This window comes from Aquarana catesbeiana, linkage group LG02 (genome assembly GCF_042186555.1).
Source record: "Aquarana catesbeiana isolate 2022-GZ linkage group LG02, ASM4218655v1, whole genome shotgun sequence".
Lineage (NCBI taxonomy): Eukaryota > Metazoa > Chordata > Amphibia > Anura > Ranidae > Aquarana > Aquarana catesbeiana.
Window position 1 is genome coordinate 513,618,933 of NC_133325.1, and position 22,082 is coordinate 513,641,014.

General features: G+C 43.7%; 1 protein-coding gene across 3 annotated transcripts in view; it reads right to left on the reverse strand.

Annotated features, from left to right (window-relative positions):
- Nucleotides 1–22,082, reverse strand: part of LOC141128474 (C4b-binding protein alpha chain-like) — a 448,459-nt gene that overhangs the window by 149,211 nt on the left and 277,166 nt on the right. For all 3 annotated transcript variants that reach the window (XM_073615780.1, XM_073615778.1, XM_073615779.1), the window contains exons 11-12: nucleotides 15,573–15,755; nucleotides 10,198–10,383 (exon numbers count right to left, since the gene is read on the reverse strand). In XM_073615780.1, coding sequence (XP_073471881.1) covers nucleotides 10,198–10,383; nucleotides 15,573–15,755 — 369 coding nt within the window. The remainder of the gene's footprint in view (nucleotides 1–10,197; nucleotides 10,384–15,572; nucleotides 15,756–22,082) is intronic.

Below are 22,082 nucleotides of genomic sequence, written 5' to 3' on the forward strand. Positions count from 1 at the left end.
TTGGACCAGTGTACAGTTGGAATTCCCAGGCTAAGTAGGATCATGTGGAATCTTTCCGATCTATAGGGAGGTATTGGTCTGCCAGACCCCTTGCTATACCATACACATAATCCAAGTTGCTGACTGATTCCGGTATAGGAAATATTATAGGATAGGATAGGAAAGTATAGGACACACACAAATAAATATGTGACAAAATATGCTCAATTAATATAGACATTCCAATACCAGTAATCTGTCCTTAATTTACATAAACAACCTAGGTGCTTCACAGTTCGATCCCTTATCTGGGCTGTGTTTACACAAATTGTGTCTGCCTTTTCTGTAATGGAAACACATTCGGTGAGTACGATTCCAAGAGTGTGGTGAAGGGACCATGGTTTACTATTTATCCTGTTATTCTATTATCACACTGGGTGGACATTTGGATTTAGAAATACATTTTTATATTTTTTATACTGTATGGTCACTATACATTTTTATATGGACATTATACTTTTTTATGTAATTTAAAGTGATTGTAAAGTCTCCTTTTAAAAAACAAAAAACAAAAAAACAAAAACAAACAAGTTATACTTACCTCCTCTGTGTAGTTGGTTTTGCACAGAGCAGCCGGGAATCCTCCTCTTCTTGGGTCCCTCTTCGACTTTCCTGGCCCCTCCCTCCTGTGGAGTGCCCCCACAGCAAGCAACTTGCTATCGGGAAACTGAGTCGAGTCACAGCTCCGTGTGTCCATTCAGACATGGAGCCCCGACCCATCCCGCCCTCTCTCTCCCATAATTGGCTAGCTGACTTTGATTGACAGGCATGGAAGCCAATGGTGCTGCTGCTCTGTCTCAGCCAATCCGGAGGAGAGTCCTGGATGGCTAAGAGACTCGTGGACATCGCTGGAGAGAGCTGGGGCTCAGGTAAGTATTAGAGGGTGCTGGGGAGACTGCTACACACAGGTTTTTCATCTTAATGCATAGAATGCATTAAGATAAAATAAAACTTTCTGCCTTTACAACTCCTTTAAGGACACTGTCAGGACCTGAATCATCTGCTGGTGGCACGTTGGTGTCCTGAGTGGAACTTTGTATTTCCAGTGTCCACCAGCGGGTGTCTCCCAGCAGTTTCAGTCTCGACCTGATGCTGGCTTCCGGGAGGGTACTTTAGTCTCTCCTCTGCTAGGTCACCTTGGGTCAGTGTTTTGATTTGCTTGCTGTGCTAATTCTGAAGCTGTTTCCATTTAAGCATAACTTAAAACACACATCCTTGCTCAGGTGTGGTGCTTAGGGGTAAAATGGACTCTCCTCTCAGCTTCATCTTGCAAGCTCAGAGCACACACCTCTTGCTGGCCTCTTAGGACTGTTGATATCCCTGCACAAACTACAAAACAAGAGCGAGTGCGCACCGACCTAGTGCATTATCATAACTAAATCTTTATTAAGAGAGTAGATTTATTAAGATAAAAAAAAAGGTAGAACAAGTGGGTACTCAAAAACACGTTTTTGACACAGAGACCGAGCACTGAGGAAGAGGGCCTGACCCTAGAAATGCGTTAGAATCTATGGACGTTTAGACGTTTCTTCCCATGCCATCCATCAGCTGAGTATGGTGTAATAATGGAGGCGGTCTCGTCTGTCTCTAGACATGCTTATGTTAAACATGTGTTTGTGAGTAGTTTCACTTAATAAAGATTTAGTTATGATAATGCACTAGGTCAGTACGGCCTCTCTCGTTGTTTTGCTGTTTTTATTTATCCTGCTGCGGCTCCTGAACCATATCCCGATATTGCACTAGCCCTGCATCCTGTACCCTGCTGCCTTACATATGCTCCCATTGTTCCTGATCTCAGGTCCTGATTCCCCCGCTTCTTGCATCTGTTATTCCCTGTCACCCATGTTCCTCATCTTGTATATATATTGTACATATTGTATAGTGTTAGTTTGTTAGGTTTTTTGTTACTTTGGCATATTCATTTATATTCTTGTAGTTCACTTGTATCTTCACTACTTTCCTGCTTTCTGGCATGTGGATGTCTTTTGTTTTATTGCTAATAAATTTACTTTACTATATATACAGTCAGGTCCATAAATATTGGGACATCGACAATTCTAATCTTTTTGGCTCTATACACCACCACAATGGATTTGAAATGAAACAGACAAGATGTGCTTTAACTGCAGACTTTCAGCTTTAATTTGATAGTATTTACATCCAAATCAGGTAAAAGGTGTAGGAATTACAACAGTTTGTATATGTGCCTCCCACTTTTTAAGGGACCAAAAGTAATGGGACAGATTACCAATCATCCATCAAACTTTCACTTTTTAATACTTGGTTGCAAATCCTTTGCAGTCAGTTACAGCCTGAAGTCTGGAACGCATAGACATCACCAGACACTGGGTTTCATCCCTGGTGATGCTCTGCCAGGCCTCTACTGCAACTGTCTTCAGTTCCTGCTTGTTCTTGGGGCATTTTCCCTTCAGTTTTGTCTTCAGCAAGTGAAATGCATGCTCAATCGGATTCAGGTCAGGTGACTGACTTGGCCATTGCATAGCATTCCACTTCTTTCCCTTAAAAAACTCTTTGGTTGCTTTCACAGTATGCTTCGGGTCATTGTCCATCTGCACTGTGAAGCGCCGTCCAATGAGTTCTGAAGCATTTTGCTGAATATGAGCAGATAATATTGCCCGAAAAACTTCAGAATTCATCCTGCTGCTTTTGTCAGCAGTCACATCATCAATAAATACAAGAGAACCAGTTCCACTGGCAGCCATACATGCCCACGCCATGACACTACCACCACCATCCTTCACTGATGAGGTGGTATGCGTTGGATCCTGAGCAATTCCTTTCCTTCTCCATACTCTTCTCTTCCCATAACTCTGGTTCAAGTTGATCTTGGTCTCATCTGTCCATAGAATGTTGTTCCAGAATTGTGAAGGCTTTTTTTAGTTGTTTGGCAAACTCTAATCTGGCCTTCCTGTTTTTGAGGCTCACCAATGGTTTACATCTTGTGGTGAACCCTCTGTATTCACTCTGGTGAAGTCTTCTCTTGATTGTTGACTTTGACACACATACACCTACCTCCTGGAGAGTGTTCTTGATCTGGCCAACTGTTGTGAAGGGTGTTTTCTTCACCAGGGAAAGAATTCTTTGGTCATCCACCACAGTTGTTTTCCATGGTCTTCTGGGTCTTTTGGTGTTGCTAAGCTCACCAGTGCATTCTTTCTTTTTAAGGATGTTCCAAACAGTTGATTTGGCCACACCTAATGTTTTTTCTATCTCTCTGATGGGTTTGTTTTGTTTTTCAGCCTAATGATGGCTTGCTTCACTGATAGTGACAGCTCTTTGGATCTTATATTGAGAGTTGACAGCAACAGATTCCAAATGCAAATAGCACACTTGAAATGAACTCTGGACCTTTTATCTGCTCCTTGTAAATGGGATAAAGAGGGAATAACACACACCTGGCCATGGAGCAGCTGAGCAGCCAATTGTCCCATTACTTTTGGTCCCTTAAAAAGTGGGAGGCACATATACAAACTGTTGTAATTCCTACACTGTTCACCTGATTTGGATGTAAATACCCTCAAATTAAAGCTGACAGTCTGCAGTTAAAGCACATCTTGTTTGCTTCATTTCAAATCCATTGTGGTGGTGTATAGAGCCAAAAAAGATTAGAATTGTGTCGATGTCCCAATATTTATGGACCTGACTGTATATATAAATATATATATTAATTAAATGAAAAATACTGCGCTATGAATAAAAAACCTAAAAAAACTATGAAAAAAGCTGCGACAATAAGTGTTATAGTCACTCAGCGGTGAGGTCAGGGCATAGCTCCTTGGAGGAGGAGCTACGCCCTGACCTCACCGCTGAGTCCCAGAAGCATACGGGCTTTGTACAGGCCGGCTGGCTAATTCTTTTACATGCGTTTTACCCTTCTTTTTATGTAAGTTGCCACCTGTTTTTTATACTTCAATAAATGTAAACAGGTTCATACTATGTGGAGTATTTTTGTTTTTTTGGCATTACTGGTTCCTGCTGATCCTGTCTGCTGACCTCCTTTGCTGACACCTTGGAGACCAGGGCTTGTCAGAGATATCCCGGGCTGGGGTTGCAGCCACTCGTCTTGTGTGGTCCCCTGTAATAAGGGACCAACACGTTCTGGTAAGCGGCAGTGCTTTTTAACAGTGGAGGAGATTTTCACTTTTTATTAGTCACTTCAATTTGAACGCTCACCACTCATCACTGTGGGTTCACCTTCCATTGGAATTTATTTTGATTATGTGACGTTTATTCATACAGACTGTTTTACATGGACGGAATTTATATCATCACAATATATTCACTCTCACAGTTGCTATTTAATCACGTTATGGGTTATTCAATACACCTACTGTCATCTGTAGATACCAATATATATCAGTAATTATTGGTTTGTTATTCACGCAATATTTGTTTGGTTTATATTTTTGCAAATCTCATTGTTTAGCGCGACTTTTTATTTTATTTATTTGTATATATATATATATATATATATATATATATATATATATATATATATACAGCCTGGTCTCAGCTTCTATTTGTAGCCACACAGATCTGGTCATCTCTGCTGCAGATCACTGACATAGACATTACTAGAATTGGAACATTTATATTTATTTATTGAGTGAGCATATTTGTCTCATTTCAATTTGTGTATGTTTCACTGTTATTTATGCACTGGAATTTTTTCAGCAGCGCTGTACTAAATGAGGTTCATAATTGGTACTAAATGAGGTTCATAAAAAAGTTGGACGAGCAGTTCAGGTCGAGGATTCTCTGTTTAGTGATGTTGTCCGTGCCATCCAGTCACAGCATGCAGAGGAGGTGGTGGACTGGCTTACTAAACCATCATCATCCTCCCCATTCTCCATCACCCAAGCAGAGGCTAGTGCGCAGTCCACTGCAGCTGCCAGAGTGGCTTATTCGGCCTCCTTATCCACAGCTACTCCAGCCATAGCCCCATCATCAGGCATGGAGGAGTCAGCTGAGTTTTTTGAACACAGCATCAATCACTTGCTCCTTGACGATGCACGGCCATTACTTGATTCAGATCTTGGTTCTCAGGTTGAGGAAGGTAGGAACATGAGCCTACGGAGAGGGGAGAACACTGGTAAACAACAAAATGTTCTCCCAGCCGCAGCATATTGCCAAGTTGTCTCCCGTAATAATGAGGATGGAGAGGATGATGATAATGATGATGAGGTCACTGATGCAACTTAGGTGCTGGATAGAGCAGAGGAGTATAGTGAGGGTGAGGCAAAACCCCAAAGAGGTAGCCATCATGGTAGAGCTCTATATCTCAGCAGTACCCATACCCATTGCGCGGATTCACCTCACACTTTGAAGAGTAGAGAGCAGCCACCCTATTCCAGATTGTGAAGCTGTTATCTCCCGGCCCACTTCCCACAGCTCAACTGTTTGCCCCTTTTTTAGCACATGTGTAGCCGATCGCACTGTTGCAATTTGCAAACTTTGCCTCAAGCGTGGCAAAAACACTGGCCATTTGGGAACCACATGCTTAACAAGGCATTTAACCTCCCACCACTCATTGGCAAGACTACCTGAAAGCCACACAAAAGGGACGCAATTTTGCTCCTCCTCTACACCTGCTATACTTTATGATGTCTCAGCAGCCTTCACTGACAGGGATGATGGTATAGTGCAGGGTGTCCAAGGTCCTTGCAGCATGTCTGCCAGTAGCACACCACCATCTGTAGACTATAGCCGGCAAATTTCTCTGCCCCATCTGCTGCAGCGAAAAAAAAAAATACAGTCACTGACACCCACATGCTCAGTGTCTAAATGCAAGCTTGTCAAAGCTGCTGGCTCTAAAACTTCTGCCTTTCCATCTGGTGGATTCTGCCCCCTTCCATGAATTTGCAGAATGTTGGCTCCAGTGATGAGGATGGAGGGGATGATAATGATGATGAGGTCACTGACACAACTTGGGTGCCGGAAAGAGCAGAGGAGGAAAGTGAGGGTAAGGCACAACCCCAAAGAGGCAGCCTTCATGGAAGAGTAGAGAGCAGCCACCCTATTACACCAGATTGTGGAGATGTTATCTCCCGGCCCACTTCCCACAGCTCGGCTGGCTGGGCCTTTTTTTTTTTTTTAGCACATATGCAGCCAATCGCATTGTTGCAACTTTGCCTCAAGCAGATCAAGCATGGCAAAAAACAGCCATTTGGGTACCACATGCTTGACAAGGCATTTAACCTCCCACCACTCAACCTGTTGGCAAGAGCACCTGAAAGCCACACAAAAAGGAATGCAATTCTGCTCCTCCTCACCTTTCCAGTCTACCCCTGCTATACCTCATGACCTCTCAGCAGCCTCCACTGACAGGGATGATGGTTTAGTGAAGGGTGTCACAGGTCCTTGCAGCACATCTGCCAGTAGCACACCACCAGCTATAGACTATAGCGGGAAAATTTCTCTGCCCCATCTGCTGCAGAGAAAAAAAATACAGTCACTGCCACCCACATGCCCAGCATCTAAATTCAAGCTTGTCAAAGCTGCTGGCTTTACAACTCCTGCCTTTGCATCTGGTGGTTTCTGTCCCCTTCCGTGAATTTGCAAAATGTGCTGTACCACAATGGCAGGTACCCAGTCGCTATTTCTTTTCACGTAAGGCTATTCCAGCTCTCTACCATCACGTGGAAGGCAATGTTGTGGCATTGTTGGGCAGGGCAGTCAGCCACAAGGTCCACATTACTGCTGACGTGTGGCCCAGCAAGCATTGTCAGGGACGATATATTTCCTTCACAGCACACTGGGTAACTCTGCTTTCAACTCAGAAGGATACAGGACAGGGCTCAGTGCTGCAGCTTGTGCCACCACATCTCCATACAGCTAGTGGCGATAATGTGAGATTTGTCAGCTCCACCCCCTCCCTCCTCCTCCATGCCCTCCTCTGCTGAATTGTCCCATGAACCACAAGTACCCCCAAGGGGATATTCAATGGGTCAGGCTAAAATTGCCATGCAGTGCTTCAGCTGGCCTGTCTAGGGGACAGGAGCCACACCGGAGCAGAGATTCTTGCAGTTCTGCAGGGGCAGGCCCAGAGATGGTTCCCTGCCATGCCAGTTGGAGCCAGGAATGGTGGTATGCGATAATGGCATAAACCTCCTGTCTGCCCTTAGACTGGCAAAGTTGACACAAAGTTTCCTGGCACATGTCCTCAATTTGGTGATGCAGCATTTTTTAAATAGGTACCTAGGGTTGGGCTGTTAAAGCAGGCCAGAAGAGTCTGTAGCCATTTCAGGCAGTCATACACAGCCAGTGCTCGGTTGGCTGATTTTCAGCGGGAATTCAACCTGCCCATAAACCGCCTGATTTGTGACATGCCCACCAGGTGGAATTCGACTTTGGCAATAGTGCAGCTGCTGCACATGCAGCAGAGGGCTGTCAATCAGTACCTGTGTGAGTATGGCACAAGGAGAGGCTCAGGCCAGCTGTTTTTTTTCCCCACGCCAATGGTTGCTGATACTGTACTGTCACCATTTGAGGAGGCCACAAGGATGGTGAGCCATGACAATGCATGCACCAGTGACACAATCCCTGTTGTGTTCCTGCTGGAGCAGACTCTGCATGGCATTATGGACAGGGCACTTGAGGCAGAGCAGTGGGAGGAAGAGGAGGATTTCCTTTCCTCTCAAGGCCCGCTTTATGCAGTCACCATTCTTCCTATGCCACAGAAGACACAAGAGGAGAGGGAAAGGGAGGAGGATTCTTGCACCTTTGGAGGCATTGATGTAGAGAAAGACATACGTCAACCCTTAACAGATGGTTTTCAATCCCCAGAATCCTTGGGAGTAGTACATGGCTGGTGGGAGTCCGTTCCTGGTACTGTAATCCTCCTCTTGAACTGCAGCTTTTTTAGTAAGCAATAAAAAGACAGAGGAAAGAAGAGAAGGACCTGTATCCTGTACTGTACTCCAAAATATGGAATTTACATGCCCAAATAGGCAGTACAGCTTGAAGCACTTTGTGGCCAAAATTTACATTATAAGAGGCCTGGCAATACACCCAGAACATTTTTGAAAAGGCATGAACAGAAATTCAGTTGGTGACTTTGCAAACCTGTGAAATGGATGCTTGATGCTAAAATAGTCCAAAATCACTGACAGATCTGGTGGAATGGGCCCTGATAGGGGAGAAGAGAGGAACCCTGTCCTTAAGAGCATAAGCTCTGCAAATGAGCTTCCTGAGCCACCTAGCAATTGTGGAAAAGGAAGCAGGATGTCCCTGTTTGGGACCTTCATGGAGTAGACAGTTTTTCTGAAGGAAGATGTTGATGCTAGTTAGATGCTGACTGCTCTGACTATATCCTGGCAGTGGAGTGAAACTCCTTGGCATGCTTCAGGGCAGGCCATACAGAAGGGGGGAGAATACATTTTGCACTGATGTGAAATGAAGAGACCACGTTGGGGAGGAAGGGGTGGGGGGGAGATTTAGTCACAGAATCATCTTATCTCTATATAAGATAAGAAAAGGCTTCATACAATAGCTGCCAACTCTGCCTGATGGAGGTAATGGCCACCAAAAGACCACATAACTAAGTGTGCCTTTTAAGGGGTGAAAACTAAGTTCCAGATAACTAGTGTCATCTTTAGCAACCCTCACTCCTTGATATCAAACCATCGAAAAGGTTTGTTTGTTTCTGTGCTGGAATATGAAGGGGTAAGCGGGAATACTAATCCCAGTTAATCTTAACACCGGAAAAGAAATTAAACGTGTATTAATCGTATAGCTGAATGCATAAAGAAGGTCATCTGAATATAAGGATAGTTTTTCTTCTAGCAGACCAACTCTGATGCGCTTCACCGCAGCTTTAGCTCTCATCTGAAAAGCTAGAGGTTCTAGGCTTCTGAAAGACTGCCCAGAGGTATTCCCATTCCACTAAATCAAATGCAATTTTAAGCATCCAGGGAAACCATCAACCTCAGGTGGCCTGAACTGGCAATATCCATATGGGTAATTAGTCTGTGGATGTTGATGTCTGTACTACTACCTAGCATGAATCCCGACTAATCAGCATGAACCAAAGCCAGAATCTTCATTCAATAAGCAAATCATACAATATGATGAGCACGTCAGGGTTTAAGAATAACCACTGCCACTGTATCCATGATAGAGATGGGTAGGGATCCTATGTCCAATTAATGAAGCAGCATCAGAAGGAATTGTGGGGTTGGATCTTCAAAAAAGTGTACTGAACTGTACAACTAACTAATAATATTTCCTATTCACTTACACTTACCCTCGTTGATCTTCCAACCCCTGTCTTCTTATCCCTGACATATATCAAGAAATGTGGTCTGATTTTACACTTCGCTTAACAGATAAGCAAGGCGGCTCTCCAGCTTGCCCATAGACACTGCGCAAAGTGACAGCATCTCTATAAGTGATTTATCACTATCTAAATTGAGACAAAAATGAGGCCTCAATATTAGATCATTTATACTGTATGATTCATATATTATCAACGTCTTTATCATGGTGTCCTACGCGTGTGTTTATATATGTATATATATTGTATATGCCTGCACACATACGCCCACCATTATCAAGGCAGATCTTTGGGGTGCACCCAGGACTTTTTTTTTGGCTGGCAACAATAAAGTGGTTGTAAACCTATACATATACACACTGAAGTGACTGGGCTAAGGTGAAACACAGAGATGAAACAAATCTCCCTATATAAGTTGCACTTGTTTATCTGCAGTCATATTTTATCTACAGCCATTCAAAATCCAAAATGTATACAGCTTGTCTGAGCTTCCAGAAAGCAGGGGGTATGGAGCTGAAGTAACACTCTGCAAAGCTCAGTGAGAACTGACTGGAGGGAAGGGACGCACTCCCCTTCACACAGCACACAGAACAAGAGCTGAGGATGTCATTCGCAAGCTGTGTGCTGGATCTCCCTCCTATCACCTTTTTATCCCTTGGTATCAGGAAAACTTGTCAGAAGTGACTCATACAGATATCAGAGAAATGAGGCAGCAGACAGAAATTGCATGTAGTGCTCTGAATTGAATCACGCAGATACGAGATACATGCTTGGAGTTAAAATTCTGAAATGGATTCTAAATACAGGAGTGTTATACATTTTCATACTGAGGACTAGGTGCCAAGTATTCCACAAATACGTACGTGTACAAAATGTTTTATATAGAGTCCATGTTCTCCCTAAGCACGTTAGAACATTATTTGCATCTGGTACAGGATCATAACCTTTCTTGCACTTGAACTGGAGTGTTGTGCCTTGCACAAAAAAATTCTCTTTTGTAGGTTCTACCGGTTCAGCAAAATCGATGTCAGGAACATACATGCAAACACCTGAAAGAAAATGATAATTTAGTTATAATAGAAGCAAATATGTTATTTTACCAAAGTGGGAGAAATTTAGTAGGATTTTAGACAGTAAATATTGTAAAAAGAATAATAGGAACATTAAAGTTGTAAAAATTTAGTTTATTTTGATAAAACTAAAAAAACAGGATTTGTTTCACAAAAAACACTAACATCAATTAAGGAAATATTCCAATATGAAAACATGAAATGTGTTATAATACAAATTTCCTTAAACTATGACAAAAAAAACCCAAACATTTCCAACAACCTCCTCAAAAATAAAATACGTTTCATCATTATAGGAGTGGAACAATTGAATCTAGTTTATTTGCAATTTTAACTTAAGAGATCACTATAGTGCCAGATGCTGAATTTTAATAAATCTGTGGAGTTAAAGCAGAACTAAGGCTGAGCACAGGAGCACTAGTCATATTTTACATGGCATAATGGTATATTATGGCAAAATAGTGATGAGTCAAACTCCCCTGGGTTCGGTTCAAACAAGGTTCGACAAACGTCGACGTTTGGATGCCGAACCCCAATAAGAGCCGAAACTGTCAAATTAAAACTTCTCATTTTCTAGACAAATAAGCAAGGGGGTGTCAAAAATAGCATAGGGGCTGGGCACATGTATCAATCCAAAAAAAGTTTTAAAAAAGAGTTTTTAAAATTCCATTTGGCCAGGAGCACTGATTTTTTAAATTATTTAAAATGGAACATTAAAAATGCTCAATTCCTTTAACTTAATGTACATACCTTAGGGCAGTGTTTCTCAACTCCAGTCCTCAAGGCGTCCCAACAGGTCATGTTTTCAGGATTTCCCTCAGATGAATCGGCTGTGGTAATTACTAAGGAAGTGAAACTGATCAAATCACCTGTGCAAGATAATAGAAATCCTGAAAACATGACCTGTTGGGGCGCCTTGAGGACTGGAGTTGAGAAACACTGCCTTAGGGCCTCTAAAGGAGTTGTATCTCTTTGCTGTATGATGTGCTATAGCACATCATACAGCAAAAATATAAAAAAAATGTGCAGAGTTGTCCCCAAACTGCATACCAGAACCTTTGAGTCTGGTATAGAAGGGCGTACCTCATGCAAAAAAAAACACAAAAAAAAAAACACGTGAGGTGCTTAGAAAACCCATACAAAATCCTTAGCAGCATACACAGTACATTATGCATTTTTTTTTATTAAACCAGTGGGTTGAAAGAAAGACAATGCCTCAATTTCCCAGTCTACACATTCAATGTGGATGGGGGAATCAGTCTCGCTGAGCTATTGTATTCTGACAGTGGGGAACCTTCTACGCCTGGCTGCACGCCCATCCATGAAACATACAGGGTCACAAAGTCCCCCCCAGATTTCATACCAAATCCTTATCCAAAAATACATCCTGGCAGGCCAGAAGAGTAGGAACAAGTGTGCAGCCCTTCACATACCCTCGACATTTGTAGATACCTTGCTGGGGGGATCCCCTTATCGTTAACTGGGAGCTTCCTTTAAAAACAACCTCATACACGGTCCACCTACATAAATGGGTATGTGGTACATAATATCCCTACCAATTCATAGAAGAAAAAAAAAAAGAAGAATTGCAATCTAGAAGTAAAGACACCCACACTTTGAAAAGGCCCTTTATTTTTAAAAAAATTGAAATGGCAAAATAGGTCCCTCCTTGTAAATCCATTGTCGGTCATGATGCCCACTGGCTGCCAACCTGCCAGAAAGAAAAAAAAAATGATGACCCAGTGATTGCAACCAATCCTGACAGCTCCCCAAGCTTTCATCAGCTATAAAAAGGAAAGGGTGGGGATGGTCACACTCAACACAGACTATATACAACAGAGTGAGGTTCTAAAAACTAAATGTAATACTCCACATTGCTTAATTACAATACTAAATTTGTTGTCGTTTAGTCATTTAGTCCTGTTTGACTCTTTGTAAGTCCATGGACTTTAGCACGCCAGGCTTTTCTGTCCTCCACTGCCTCCAGGAGCTTGCTTAACTTTATGTTCATTGTTTCGAATATGATATCTATCCATCTTGTTTTCTTCCCTCCTTTTCTCCTTTTTCCTTCCATGTTTCCCAGCAACAGGGTCTTTTCCATTGAATCCTTTCTTCACATTAGGTGGCCAAAGTATTTGAGTTTTAGCTTCAGGATCTGTCCTTCCAGTGAATATTCAGGGTTGATTTCCTTCAGGATTGACTAGTTTGATATTGCCGTCCAAGGGACTTTCAAGAGGCTTCTCCAACACCATAGATATAAAGCATCAATTGTTTGGAGTTCAGCCTTCCTTATGGTCCAACTTTCACAGCCATAGAATACTACTGGCAATACCATAGCTTTGACTATACAGCACTTGGTCGGTAGGGTGAGGTTTCTGCTTTTTATAATGTTGTCTAGGTTTGCCATTGCTTTCCTCCCAAGAAGCAAGCGTCTCTAATGCCGCGTACACACGAGCGGACTTTTCAACAGGGCTGGTCCAACAATCTATCCGACGGACTTTCGGCAGACTTCCGATGGACTTTCCGAACAAATGGACTTGCCTACACACGATCACACCAAAGTCAGACGGATTCATACGTGATGACATACGACCTGACTAAAATAAGAAAGTTGATAGACAGTAGCCAATAGCGTCGGTTTTCATCCGTCGGACTAGCGTACAGACGAGCAGGCTTTTTGATAGGAACTGGGTCCGGCGGAGTTCTGACGTAAAGAGTTGAAACATGTTGCAAATCTAAAGTCCGTCAGATGTTCGACCGAAAAAGTCCGCTGCAGGTCCGATGAAGCCCACACATGGTCGAATTGTCCGTCGGACCAGTCTGGTCGAAAAGTCCGCTCGTGTGTACGCGGCATTACTTTCATTGCTACAGTCACTGTCTGCCATGATCTTGGAGCCTAGGAAGATAAAATCTGTCATGGTTTCTATTTCTTCTCCTTATTTTTGCTAATAAGTGATGGGACTGGTTGTCATAAACTTATTTTCTTAATGTTTAATTTCAGGCCAGCTTTTGCGCTCTCCTCTTTCACCTTCATTAAGGGACTCTTTAGTTCTTCTTCATCTTCTGCCATTATGTGGTATCATCTGCATATCTCAGGTTGTTGATTTTTCTTCCTGTGATCTTAATTCCGGCTTGTGATTCGTCGATCCTGGCATTTGGCATGATGTTCTCTGCATAAAAGTTAAATAAATAGGGTAACAAATATACATCCTTGCCGCACTCCTTTCCCAATTTTGAACCAGTCAGTTGTTCCATGTCCTGATCTAACTGTTGCTTCTTGATTTGCATACATGTTTTTTAGAAGACAGGTGAGGTGGTCTGGTATTCCTATTTCTTTCAGTATATGCTGCACCTTGTTGTGATCTACACAATCAAATGCTTTACTGTAGTCAATAAAGCAGAAGTAGACATTCTTCTGGAACTCCCTTGCTTTCTCCATGATCCAGCAAATGTTGGCAATTTGATCTCTAGTTCCTCTTCGAAATCCAGCTTGTACTTGTGGTAGTTCTTGGGTCACATGCTGCTGAAGCCTACCTTGTAGAACTTCCAGCATAACCTTGCTACCGTGTGAGATAAGTGCGATTGTACGGTAATTTGAACATTCTTTGGCATTGCCCTTCTTTGGTATCGGAATGTAAATGGACCTCTTCCAGTCCTGTGGCCATTGTTGCGTTTTCCAAATTTATTGGCATATTGAGTGCAGCACTTTAACAGGATCATCTTTTAGGATTTTAAATAACTCAGCTGGGATACCATCACTTCCACTAGCTTTGTTTTTAGCAATGCTTTCTAATGCCCACTTGACTTCACTCTCCAGGATATCTGGTTCAAGGTCAGTGACTGTATCATTGTGGTTATATGGGACATTCAGGTCTTTCTTGTACAGTTCTTCTGTGTATTCTTGCCATCTCTATTTTATCTCTTTTGCTTCTGTCAGGTCCTTACCATTTTTGTTCATTATCGCACCCATCTTTGCACAAAACTTTCCCTTGATATCTCCAAATTTCTTAAAAAGCTCCCTAGTCTTTCCCATTCTGTTGTTTTCCTCTAATTCTTTGTAATAATTGTTTAAGGATGTCTTTTTGTCTTTTCTTGCTATCCTCTGGAAGTCTGCATTTAGTTGGTTTTATTTTCCCCTTTTCTTCTTTGCCTTTTGCCTTCCTTCTTTGTTCAGCTATTTGTATAGCCTCATCAGATAGCCACTTTGCCTTCTTGCCTTTCTTCTTCCCCAGTAGAACATTGGACACCTTCCGGTCTGGGGGACTCATCTTAAGTTACGGTCGTAACTCGTGCTGCTTACAGGAGTCCAAGCAACATCAGATGGAGGGGCGGGCTGCTATGTTTTTCAGGGGCTCTGCTCCCTTTGTCAAGCTGGCATTCCGGAGAAACAATTGACGTTTTAAGCATCAGACCAAAGTGGTAAAGGAGAGGGAGGAGATTTATTCAAGCACACCTATTTTTAATATCTGCTGAAGGTGCATAGAAACCATCATAACTTTCCTGGTAGGCCCATCATAGCTACCATGGAGAGCATAAGCAATGAGCTCTCCCAGTACATAGATTTCTTCAAACAACTTCTGGTGCAGTCCTTCCCTTCCTACATCTGTGACTCCCTACAACTTCTTGGCACTTTGGCCAACTATACCTAGCTGGAATCCTACCACTGGCTATCACATAATGGCAATTCCTTGTATAGCAAAATGTCAACTGCTAACTGTGAAGCAGTCAGCCTGTCACCAGAAGTGCTGTGACTGACTGGAAAGTTTTGCAAAAGATTCACAAAGGTCTAGTTTGTTTCAAACACGAGATGCCTATCTCCAGCCATTTTTTTTTTGTTTTTGATAGTAGGGAAGAATTAAACCTTCCTACCGGTTTATATTTCTGAATCGAGATATGGAAAAAAATACTTATTGTGAAGGCTTAAAAAAATCTATTCATTACATCACCTTCTTGACATGGTTTGCTGGATATTGGTCAATATGGATTTAACTAAGTATTGTTTTGAACTGGCAGTACAAACTTAATTTTTTTTTTATTTCAAATACTAATAATAAAGTAAAATATGTATTATGGTAAATGCATATTGGGGAGAGACCAAACGACTTTCCATATAACTCAAAGACACAAATCCATTTTATTTGTACAAAATATTATATGAAATGACTTACCAAGGCATCTTGGGGGAGCAGGTTCCCACTGACTATTCTGATTACATTTAATAGTGTCAGATCCATTCAACACATGAGTGCCTGTTTGGCACATGAATCTCACAATGGAATTCAAAGTATATGGGCCTGAAGTTCCAGATATCTTTATCGCATTGGATACATGTGGATTTAAACAATTAACCACTGTTGACAAAAAAACACATTCATATGTATTAATATTAAAGCAGAACTCCAGCCTCCCCAGCCCATTTTTTTTAATGTTAAACCCCTGGTGTCCTCTATGGACCATGCTCAAATTCAGTTGCCTTCTAAGCTTTTAATTTCCTCCTTTTTCTTATCTGTGCAGCCCACATGAGTATAGAGTTACACATGTGGGTAGGGCTGGTGCAAGGATTTTTGACACCCTAGGCGAAACCTCATTTTGCAGTACCCCATTGGCTCCACCCCTGACTCCACTCCCTTTGCCCTGCCCATATATATCCCACCTTTTTAATGAAGTGCCCATCAAATGCAGCCCACCAGCGCCCATCAATTGCAGCCTTACCAGCGCCCATCAATGAAGCCTCACCAGCGCCCATCAATGAAGCCTCACCAGCGCCCATCAATGAAGCCTCACCAGCGCCCATCAATGAATGTTTGTTTGCTTCCATTCATTCGGGAGTCAGGACACAGACACAGCCGTCGATTCGCCTCTGACACTATGTGCGGATGGAGCGGCGGCTGCCTGCTGATGTTGAGACTTAGTTGCTTGCTGTAGAGAGGAGAGAGTAGGAACACCAGTGGCCTGGCACCCTAGGTACCAGTGCACCCTAGGCAGCTGCCAGGGTCAGTCCTAGACTATTTTGTGCCCTAGGCGTGACCAGCTACTTGCGCTCCCCCCCAAAAAAAATCTAAATTAATTTAATAACTGTAGCTCCAGAACTGGTCCAGGTGGACAGGAGAGGGGGTGCAGCCAGGTGGGGGAAGGATGGAGCGAGGAGGACAGGAGAGGGGGGTGCAGCCAGGTGGAGGGATGGAGTCAGGTGGACAGGAGTGGGGGGTGCAACCAGGTGGGGGAAGGATGGAGCCAGGTGGACAGGAGAGAGGGTGCAGCCAGGTGGACAGGAGAGGGGGGTGCAACCAGGTGGATGGATGGAGCCAGGCGGACAGGAGGAGGGGTGTAGCCAAGTGGAGGGAGGATATAGCCAGGTGGACAGGAGAGGGGATGCAGCCAGATGGAGGGATGGAGTCTGGTGGACAGGAGAGGGGGTGCAGCCAGGTGGATGGGAGAGGGGAGGTGCAGCCAGGTGGACAGGAGATAGGGGTGCAGCTAGGTGGACAGGAGAGGGGATGTAGCCAGGTGGAGGGAGGATATAGGCAAGTGGACAGGTGGGTGCAGCCAGGTGGAGGGATGGAGTCAGGTGGACAGAAGAGGGGGTGCAGCCAGGTGGACAGGAGAGGGGAGGTGCAGCCAGGTTGACAGAAGATAGGGGTGCAGCCAGGTGGAGGGAGGATATAGCAAAGTGGACAGGAGAGGGGGCAGCCAGGTGGAGGGATGGAGCCAGGTGAAAGCATGGAGACAGGTGGGGGGATGGAGACAGGTGGAGGGATGGAGACAGGTGGAGGGATGGAGACAGGTGGAAAGGAGGGGGGGTGCAGCCAAGTGGAGGGGGTCACACACCAATGATAAGGTCTGACTGGAATCCTTCATCCCCAGCGCTTCTCCCACCACCTGACAAGTTACATAGTTACATAGTAGGTGAGGTTGAAAAAAGACACAAGTCCATCAAGTCCAACCTATGTGTGTGATTATGTGTCAGTATTACATTACATATCCCTGTATATTGCGGTCATTCAGGTGATTATCTAATAGTTTCTTGAAGCTATCAATGCTCCCCGCTGAGACCACCGCCTGTGGAAGGGAATTCCACATCCTTGCCGCTCTTACAGTAAAGAACCCTCTACGTAGTTTAAGGTTAAACCTCTTTTCCTCTAATTGCAATGAGTGGCCACGAGTCTTATTAAACTCTCTTCTGCGAAAAAGTTTTATCCCTATTGTGGGGTCACCAGTACAGTATTTGTAAATTGAAATCATATCCCCTCTCAAGCGTCTCTTCTCCAGAGAGAATAAGTTCAGTGCTCGCAACCTTTCCTCATAACTAAGATCCTCCAGACCCTTTATTAGCTTTGTTGCCCTTCTTTGTACTCGCTCCATTTCCAGTACGTCCCTCCTGAGGACTGGTGCCCAGAACTGGACAGCATACTCCAGGTGCGGGCGGACCAGAGTCTTGTAGAGCGGGAGAATTATCGTTTTATCTCTGCAGTTGATCCCCCTTTTAATGCATGCCAATATTCTGTTTGCTTTATTAGCAGCAGCTTGGCATTGCATGCCGTTGCTGAGCCTATCATCCACTAGGACCCCCAAGTCCTTTTCCATCCTAGATTCCCCCAGAGGTTCTCCCCCCAGTGTATAGATTGCATTCATATTTTTGACACCCAAATGCATTATTTTACATTTTTCTACATTGAACCTCATTTGCCATGTAGTCGCCCACCCCATTAATTTGTTCAGGTCTTTTTGCAAGATTTCCACATCCTGCTGAGAAGTTATTGCCCTGCTTAGCTTAGTATCATCTGCAAATACAGAGATGGAACTGTTTATCCCATCCTCCAGGTCATTTATGAACAAATTAAATAGGATTGGTCCCAGCACAGAACCCTGGGGGACCCCACTACCCACCCCTGACCATTCTGAGTACTCCCCATTTATCACCACCCTCTGAACACGCCCTTGTAGCCAGTTTTCAATCCATGTACTCACCCTATGGTCCATGCCAACGCACCTTATTTTGTACAGTAAACGTTTATGGGGAACTGTGTCAAATGCTTTTGCAAAATCCAGATACACCACGTCTACGGGCCTTCCTTTATCTAGATGGCAACTCACCTCCTCATAGAAGGTTAATAGATTGGTTTGGCAAGAACGATTCTTCATGAATCCATGCTGATTACTGCTAATGATATCATTCTTATTACTAAAATCTTGTATATAGTCCCTTATCATCCCCTCCAAGAGTTTACATACTATTGATGTTAGGCTAACTGGTCTGTAATTCCCAGGGATGTTTTTTGGGCCCTTTTTAAATATTGGTGCTACATTGGCTTTTCTCCAATCAGCTGGCACCATTCCAGTCAATAGACTGTCTGTAAAAATTAGGAACAACGGTCTGGCAATCACCTGACTGAGTTCCCTAAGTACCCTCGGATGCAAGCCATCTGGTCCCGGTGATTTATTAATGTTAAGTTTCTCAAGTCTAATTTTAATTCCGTCCTCTGTTAACCATGTAGGTGCTTCCTGTGTTGTGTCATGAGGATAAACACTGCAGTTTTGGTTACTGAAGCCCCCCGATTCACTCGTGAATACTGAGGAGAAGAATAAATTCAATACCTCTGCCATCTCCCCATCCTTTGTAACCAGATGTCCTTCCTCATTCTTTATGGGGCCAATATGGTCTGTCCTCCCTTTTTTACTGTTTACATACTTAAAGAATTTCTTGGGATTTTTTTTGCTCTCCTCCGCTATGTGTCTTTCATGTTCTATCTTAGCCATCCTAATTGCACCCTTACATTTCTTATTGCATTCTTTATAAATTCTGAATGCTATGGATGATCCCTCAACCTTGTATTTTTTGAAGGCCTTCTCCTTTGCTTTTATATGCATTTTTACATTGGAGTTAAGCCATCCAGGATGTTTGTTCGCTCTTTTAAATTTATTACCCAATGGGATACATTGGCTAATGCCCTTGTTTAATATGCTCTTAAAGCAAACCCATCTCTCCTCTGTATTCTTTGTTCCTAATATTTTATCCCAATTTATGCCTTTTAGCAAGGTTTGTAGTTTAGGGAAGTTGGCTCTTTTGAAATTCAGTGTCTTTGTGTTCCCTTCATGTCTCCTATTTGTGTGATTTATACTGAAACTAATTGACCTGTGATCGCTGTTACCTAAATTGCCCCGTATTTCCACATCTGTTATCAGGTCTGTATTGTTGGTAATCAGTAGATCTAGTAATGTTTTATTTCTAGTTGGTGCGTCTACCATCTGACCCATAAAATTGTCCTGCAAGACATTAAGGAACTGGCGAGCCTTAAATGAATGCGCGGTTCCCTCCGCCCAGTCTATGTCTGGATAATTAAAATCCCCCATTATGATAACACTTCCCATCCTTGCTGCTAATCCAATTTGTGATAGGAGATCCGTCTCCACTTCCTCCCTCAGGTTAGGGGGCCTATAGCATACTCCCAGTATTATTTTCCCCTTAGCTTCATCCCTTTGGAGCTCTACCCATAAAGATTCCACCTCCTCCCTAGCCCCCTCAGTGATGTCATCTCTCACATTCACTTGTACATTATTCTTGATATATAGGCATACCCCTCCCCCTTTTTTACCCTCTCTATCCTTGCGGTATAGGGTATACCCTTGAATGTTTGCCAGCCAATCATGAGAGCTGTTGAACCAGGTCTCTGAAATTCCCACAAAATCCAAATCCTCCTTGTACAACAGTATCTCTAGTTCACCCATCTTGTCCGCCAGGCTCCTGGCATTGGTGAACATGCCACATAGTTTAGACCGGTCGCATATTGTCCTCGTATTGGGTGTTTCAAGATTGCAACTTGGACTTGCTACTATACTCACCTTGTGTTTTTGTGCTTTGGTTAACCTACCACTAATGCCCCCAATACTACCCTCTGGAATATCTTCCGCGCTGGCTATCACTGTCTCTGGACCCTCCCCCCCATTGCCTAGTTTAAAAACCCCTCTAACTTTTTGGCCATCTTCATTCCCAGCAGATCTGCACCCTCCTCATTTAGGTGCAGTCCGTCCCTTCTATAGTACCGGTTACCGACTGAGAAGTCGGCCCAGTCCTCCAGGAACCCAAACCCCTCCTTACTACACCAGCTCTTCAGCCACTTGTTTACTTCCCTAATCTCCCTCTGCCTCTCTGGTGTGGCTCGATGTACCGGTAGTATTCCTGAGAACACTACCTTGGAGGTCCTTTTCCTCAATTTAGCTCCTAAGTCCCTAAAATCGTTCTTTAGGACACTCCATCTGCCTCTGACTTTGTCATTGGTGCCAACGTGCACCATGACAGCCGGGTCTTCCCCAGCCCCTGCCAGTAATCTGTCCACAAGATCCGTGATGTGCCGAACCCGAGCGCCCGGTAGACAACATACTGTTCGGCGCTTCAGGTCTTGGTTACAGATTGCCCTCTCTGTCCTTCTAAGAATTGAGTCCCCTACCACCAGAATCTGTCTTTCCTTTCCCTTTGCTGCCCCCCCACTCTCACTGGAGGAGTTCTTCCCCTGGCAGCTAGGAGAGTCCCTCAACTCCAGCAGTGCTGGTCCCTGACTGGTTACACCAATGTCACTCAATGGAGCGTACTTATTGGGATGCTCCAGTCCTGGATCGGCCTCCCTGGCACTTCCCCCTCTACCCCTCCTGACTGTCACCCATCTACTCTTTGCTAGTGCCTGCACCTCTTTGTCTCCACCCGCCTCTGTGCTGGCCCCTGCCGGCACCTGCCGTGTACGTTCCTGGCTCACCTTTAGTATGGAGGGACTTCTCAGTGCTGACAGTTGCTTCCCCAGATTCAGAACCTGGGCTTCCAGGGAAACAATGTGCTTACATTTTGCACAGCAGTATTCGCCCTCGATCGGATGATCAAGGAACGCATACATGCGGCAAGATGTACAAAGAGTCGCCTCTCCACACCCGCCGGGCATCGTACCTATTAAATTTAGTGAGGATTTTACCCTGTCCAAATTACCTAACAACTAGCTTCCTGGCACTAATACTCAAGACAATACACAGGTACACAATACACAAGTACTAACGATCCACACACACTACTCAGACAACACTCAGATACTCACACTACACAGGTACTATGACCCCTGTTGTAACCTCCTGTTTTAAACTCTTGTTTATAACTCCCACTTAAAAAAGCTCCACTTACACCAAGCTCCACAGCTTCAAACTGAGCACGCTCAACTGAGTCCTACAACAAGTTAAATAGTCACCTGGGAGAAATTAACCACACCCTTAATTGATAGACTGATGAAACAAAAAAAAAAAAAAAAAAAAGAAAAGCTATTTAAAAAGTGACAGCAAAAGGCAAGATAAAAACTAAAAGGAAAAGTCCCCAAAATGCAACCCAGCGAACACCAACAGACAGCAGCAATACACACACCAACAGACAGCAGCAATACACACACCAACAGACAGCAGCAATACACACACCAACAGACAGCAGCAATACACACACCAACAGACAGCAGCAATACACACACCAGCAGACAGCAGCAATACACACACCAACAGACAGCAAGACTTGTATACTCTAACTCTTGTTTATAACTCCCACTTAAAAAAGCTCCACTTACACCAAGCTCCACAGCTTCAAACTGAGCACGCTCAACTGAGTCCTACAACAAGTTAAATAGTCACCTGGGAGAAATTAACCACACCCTTAA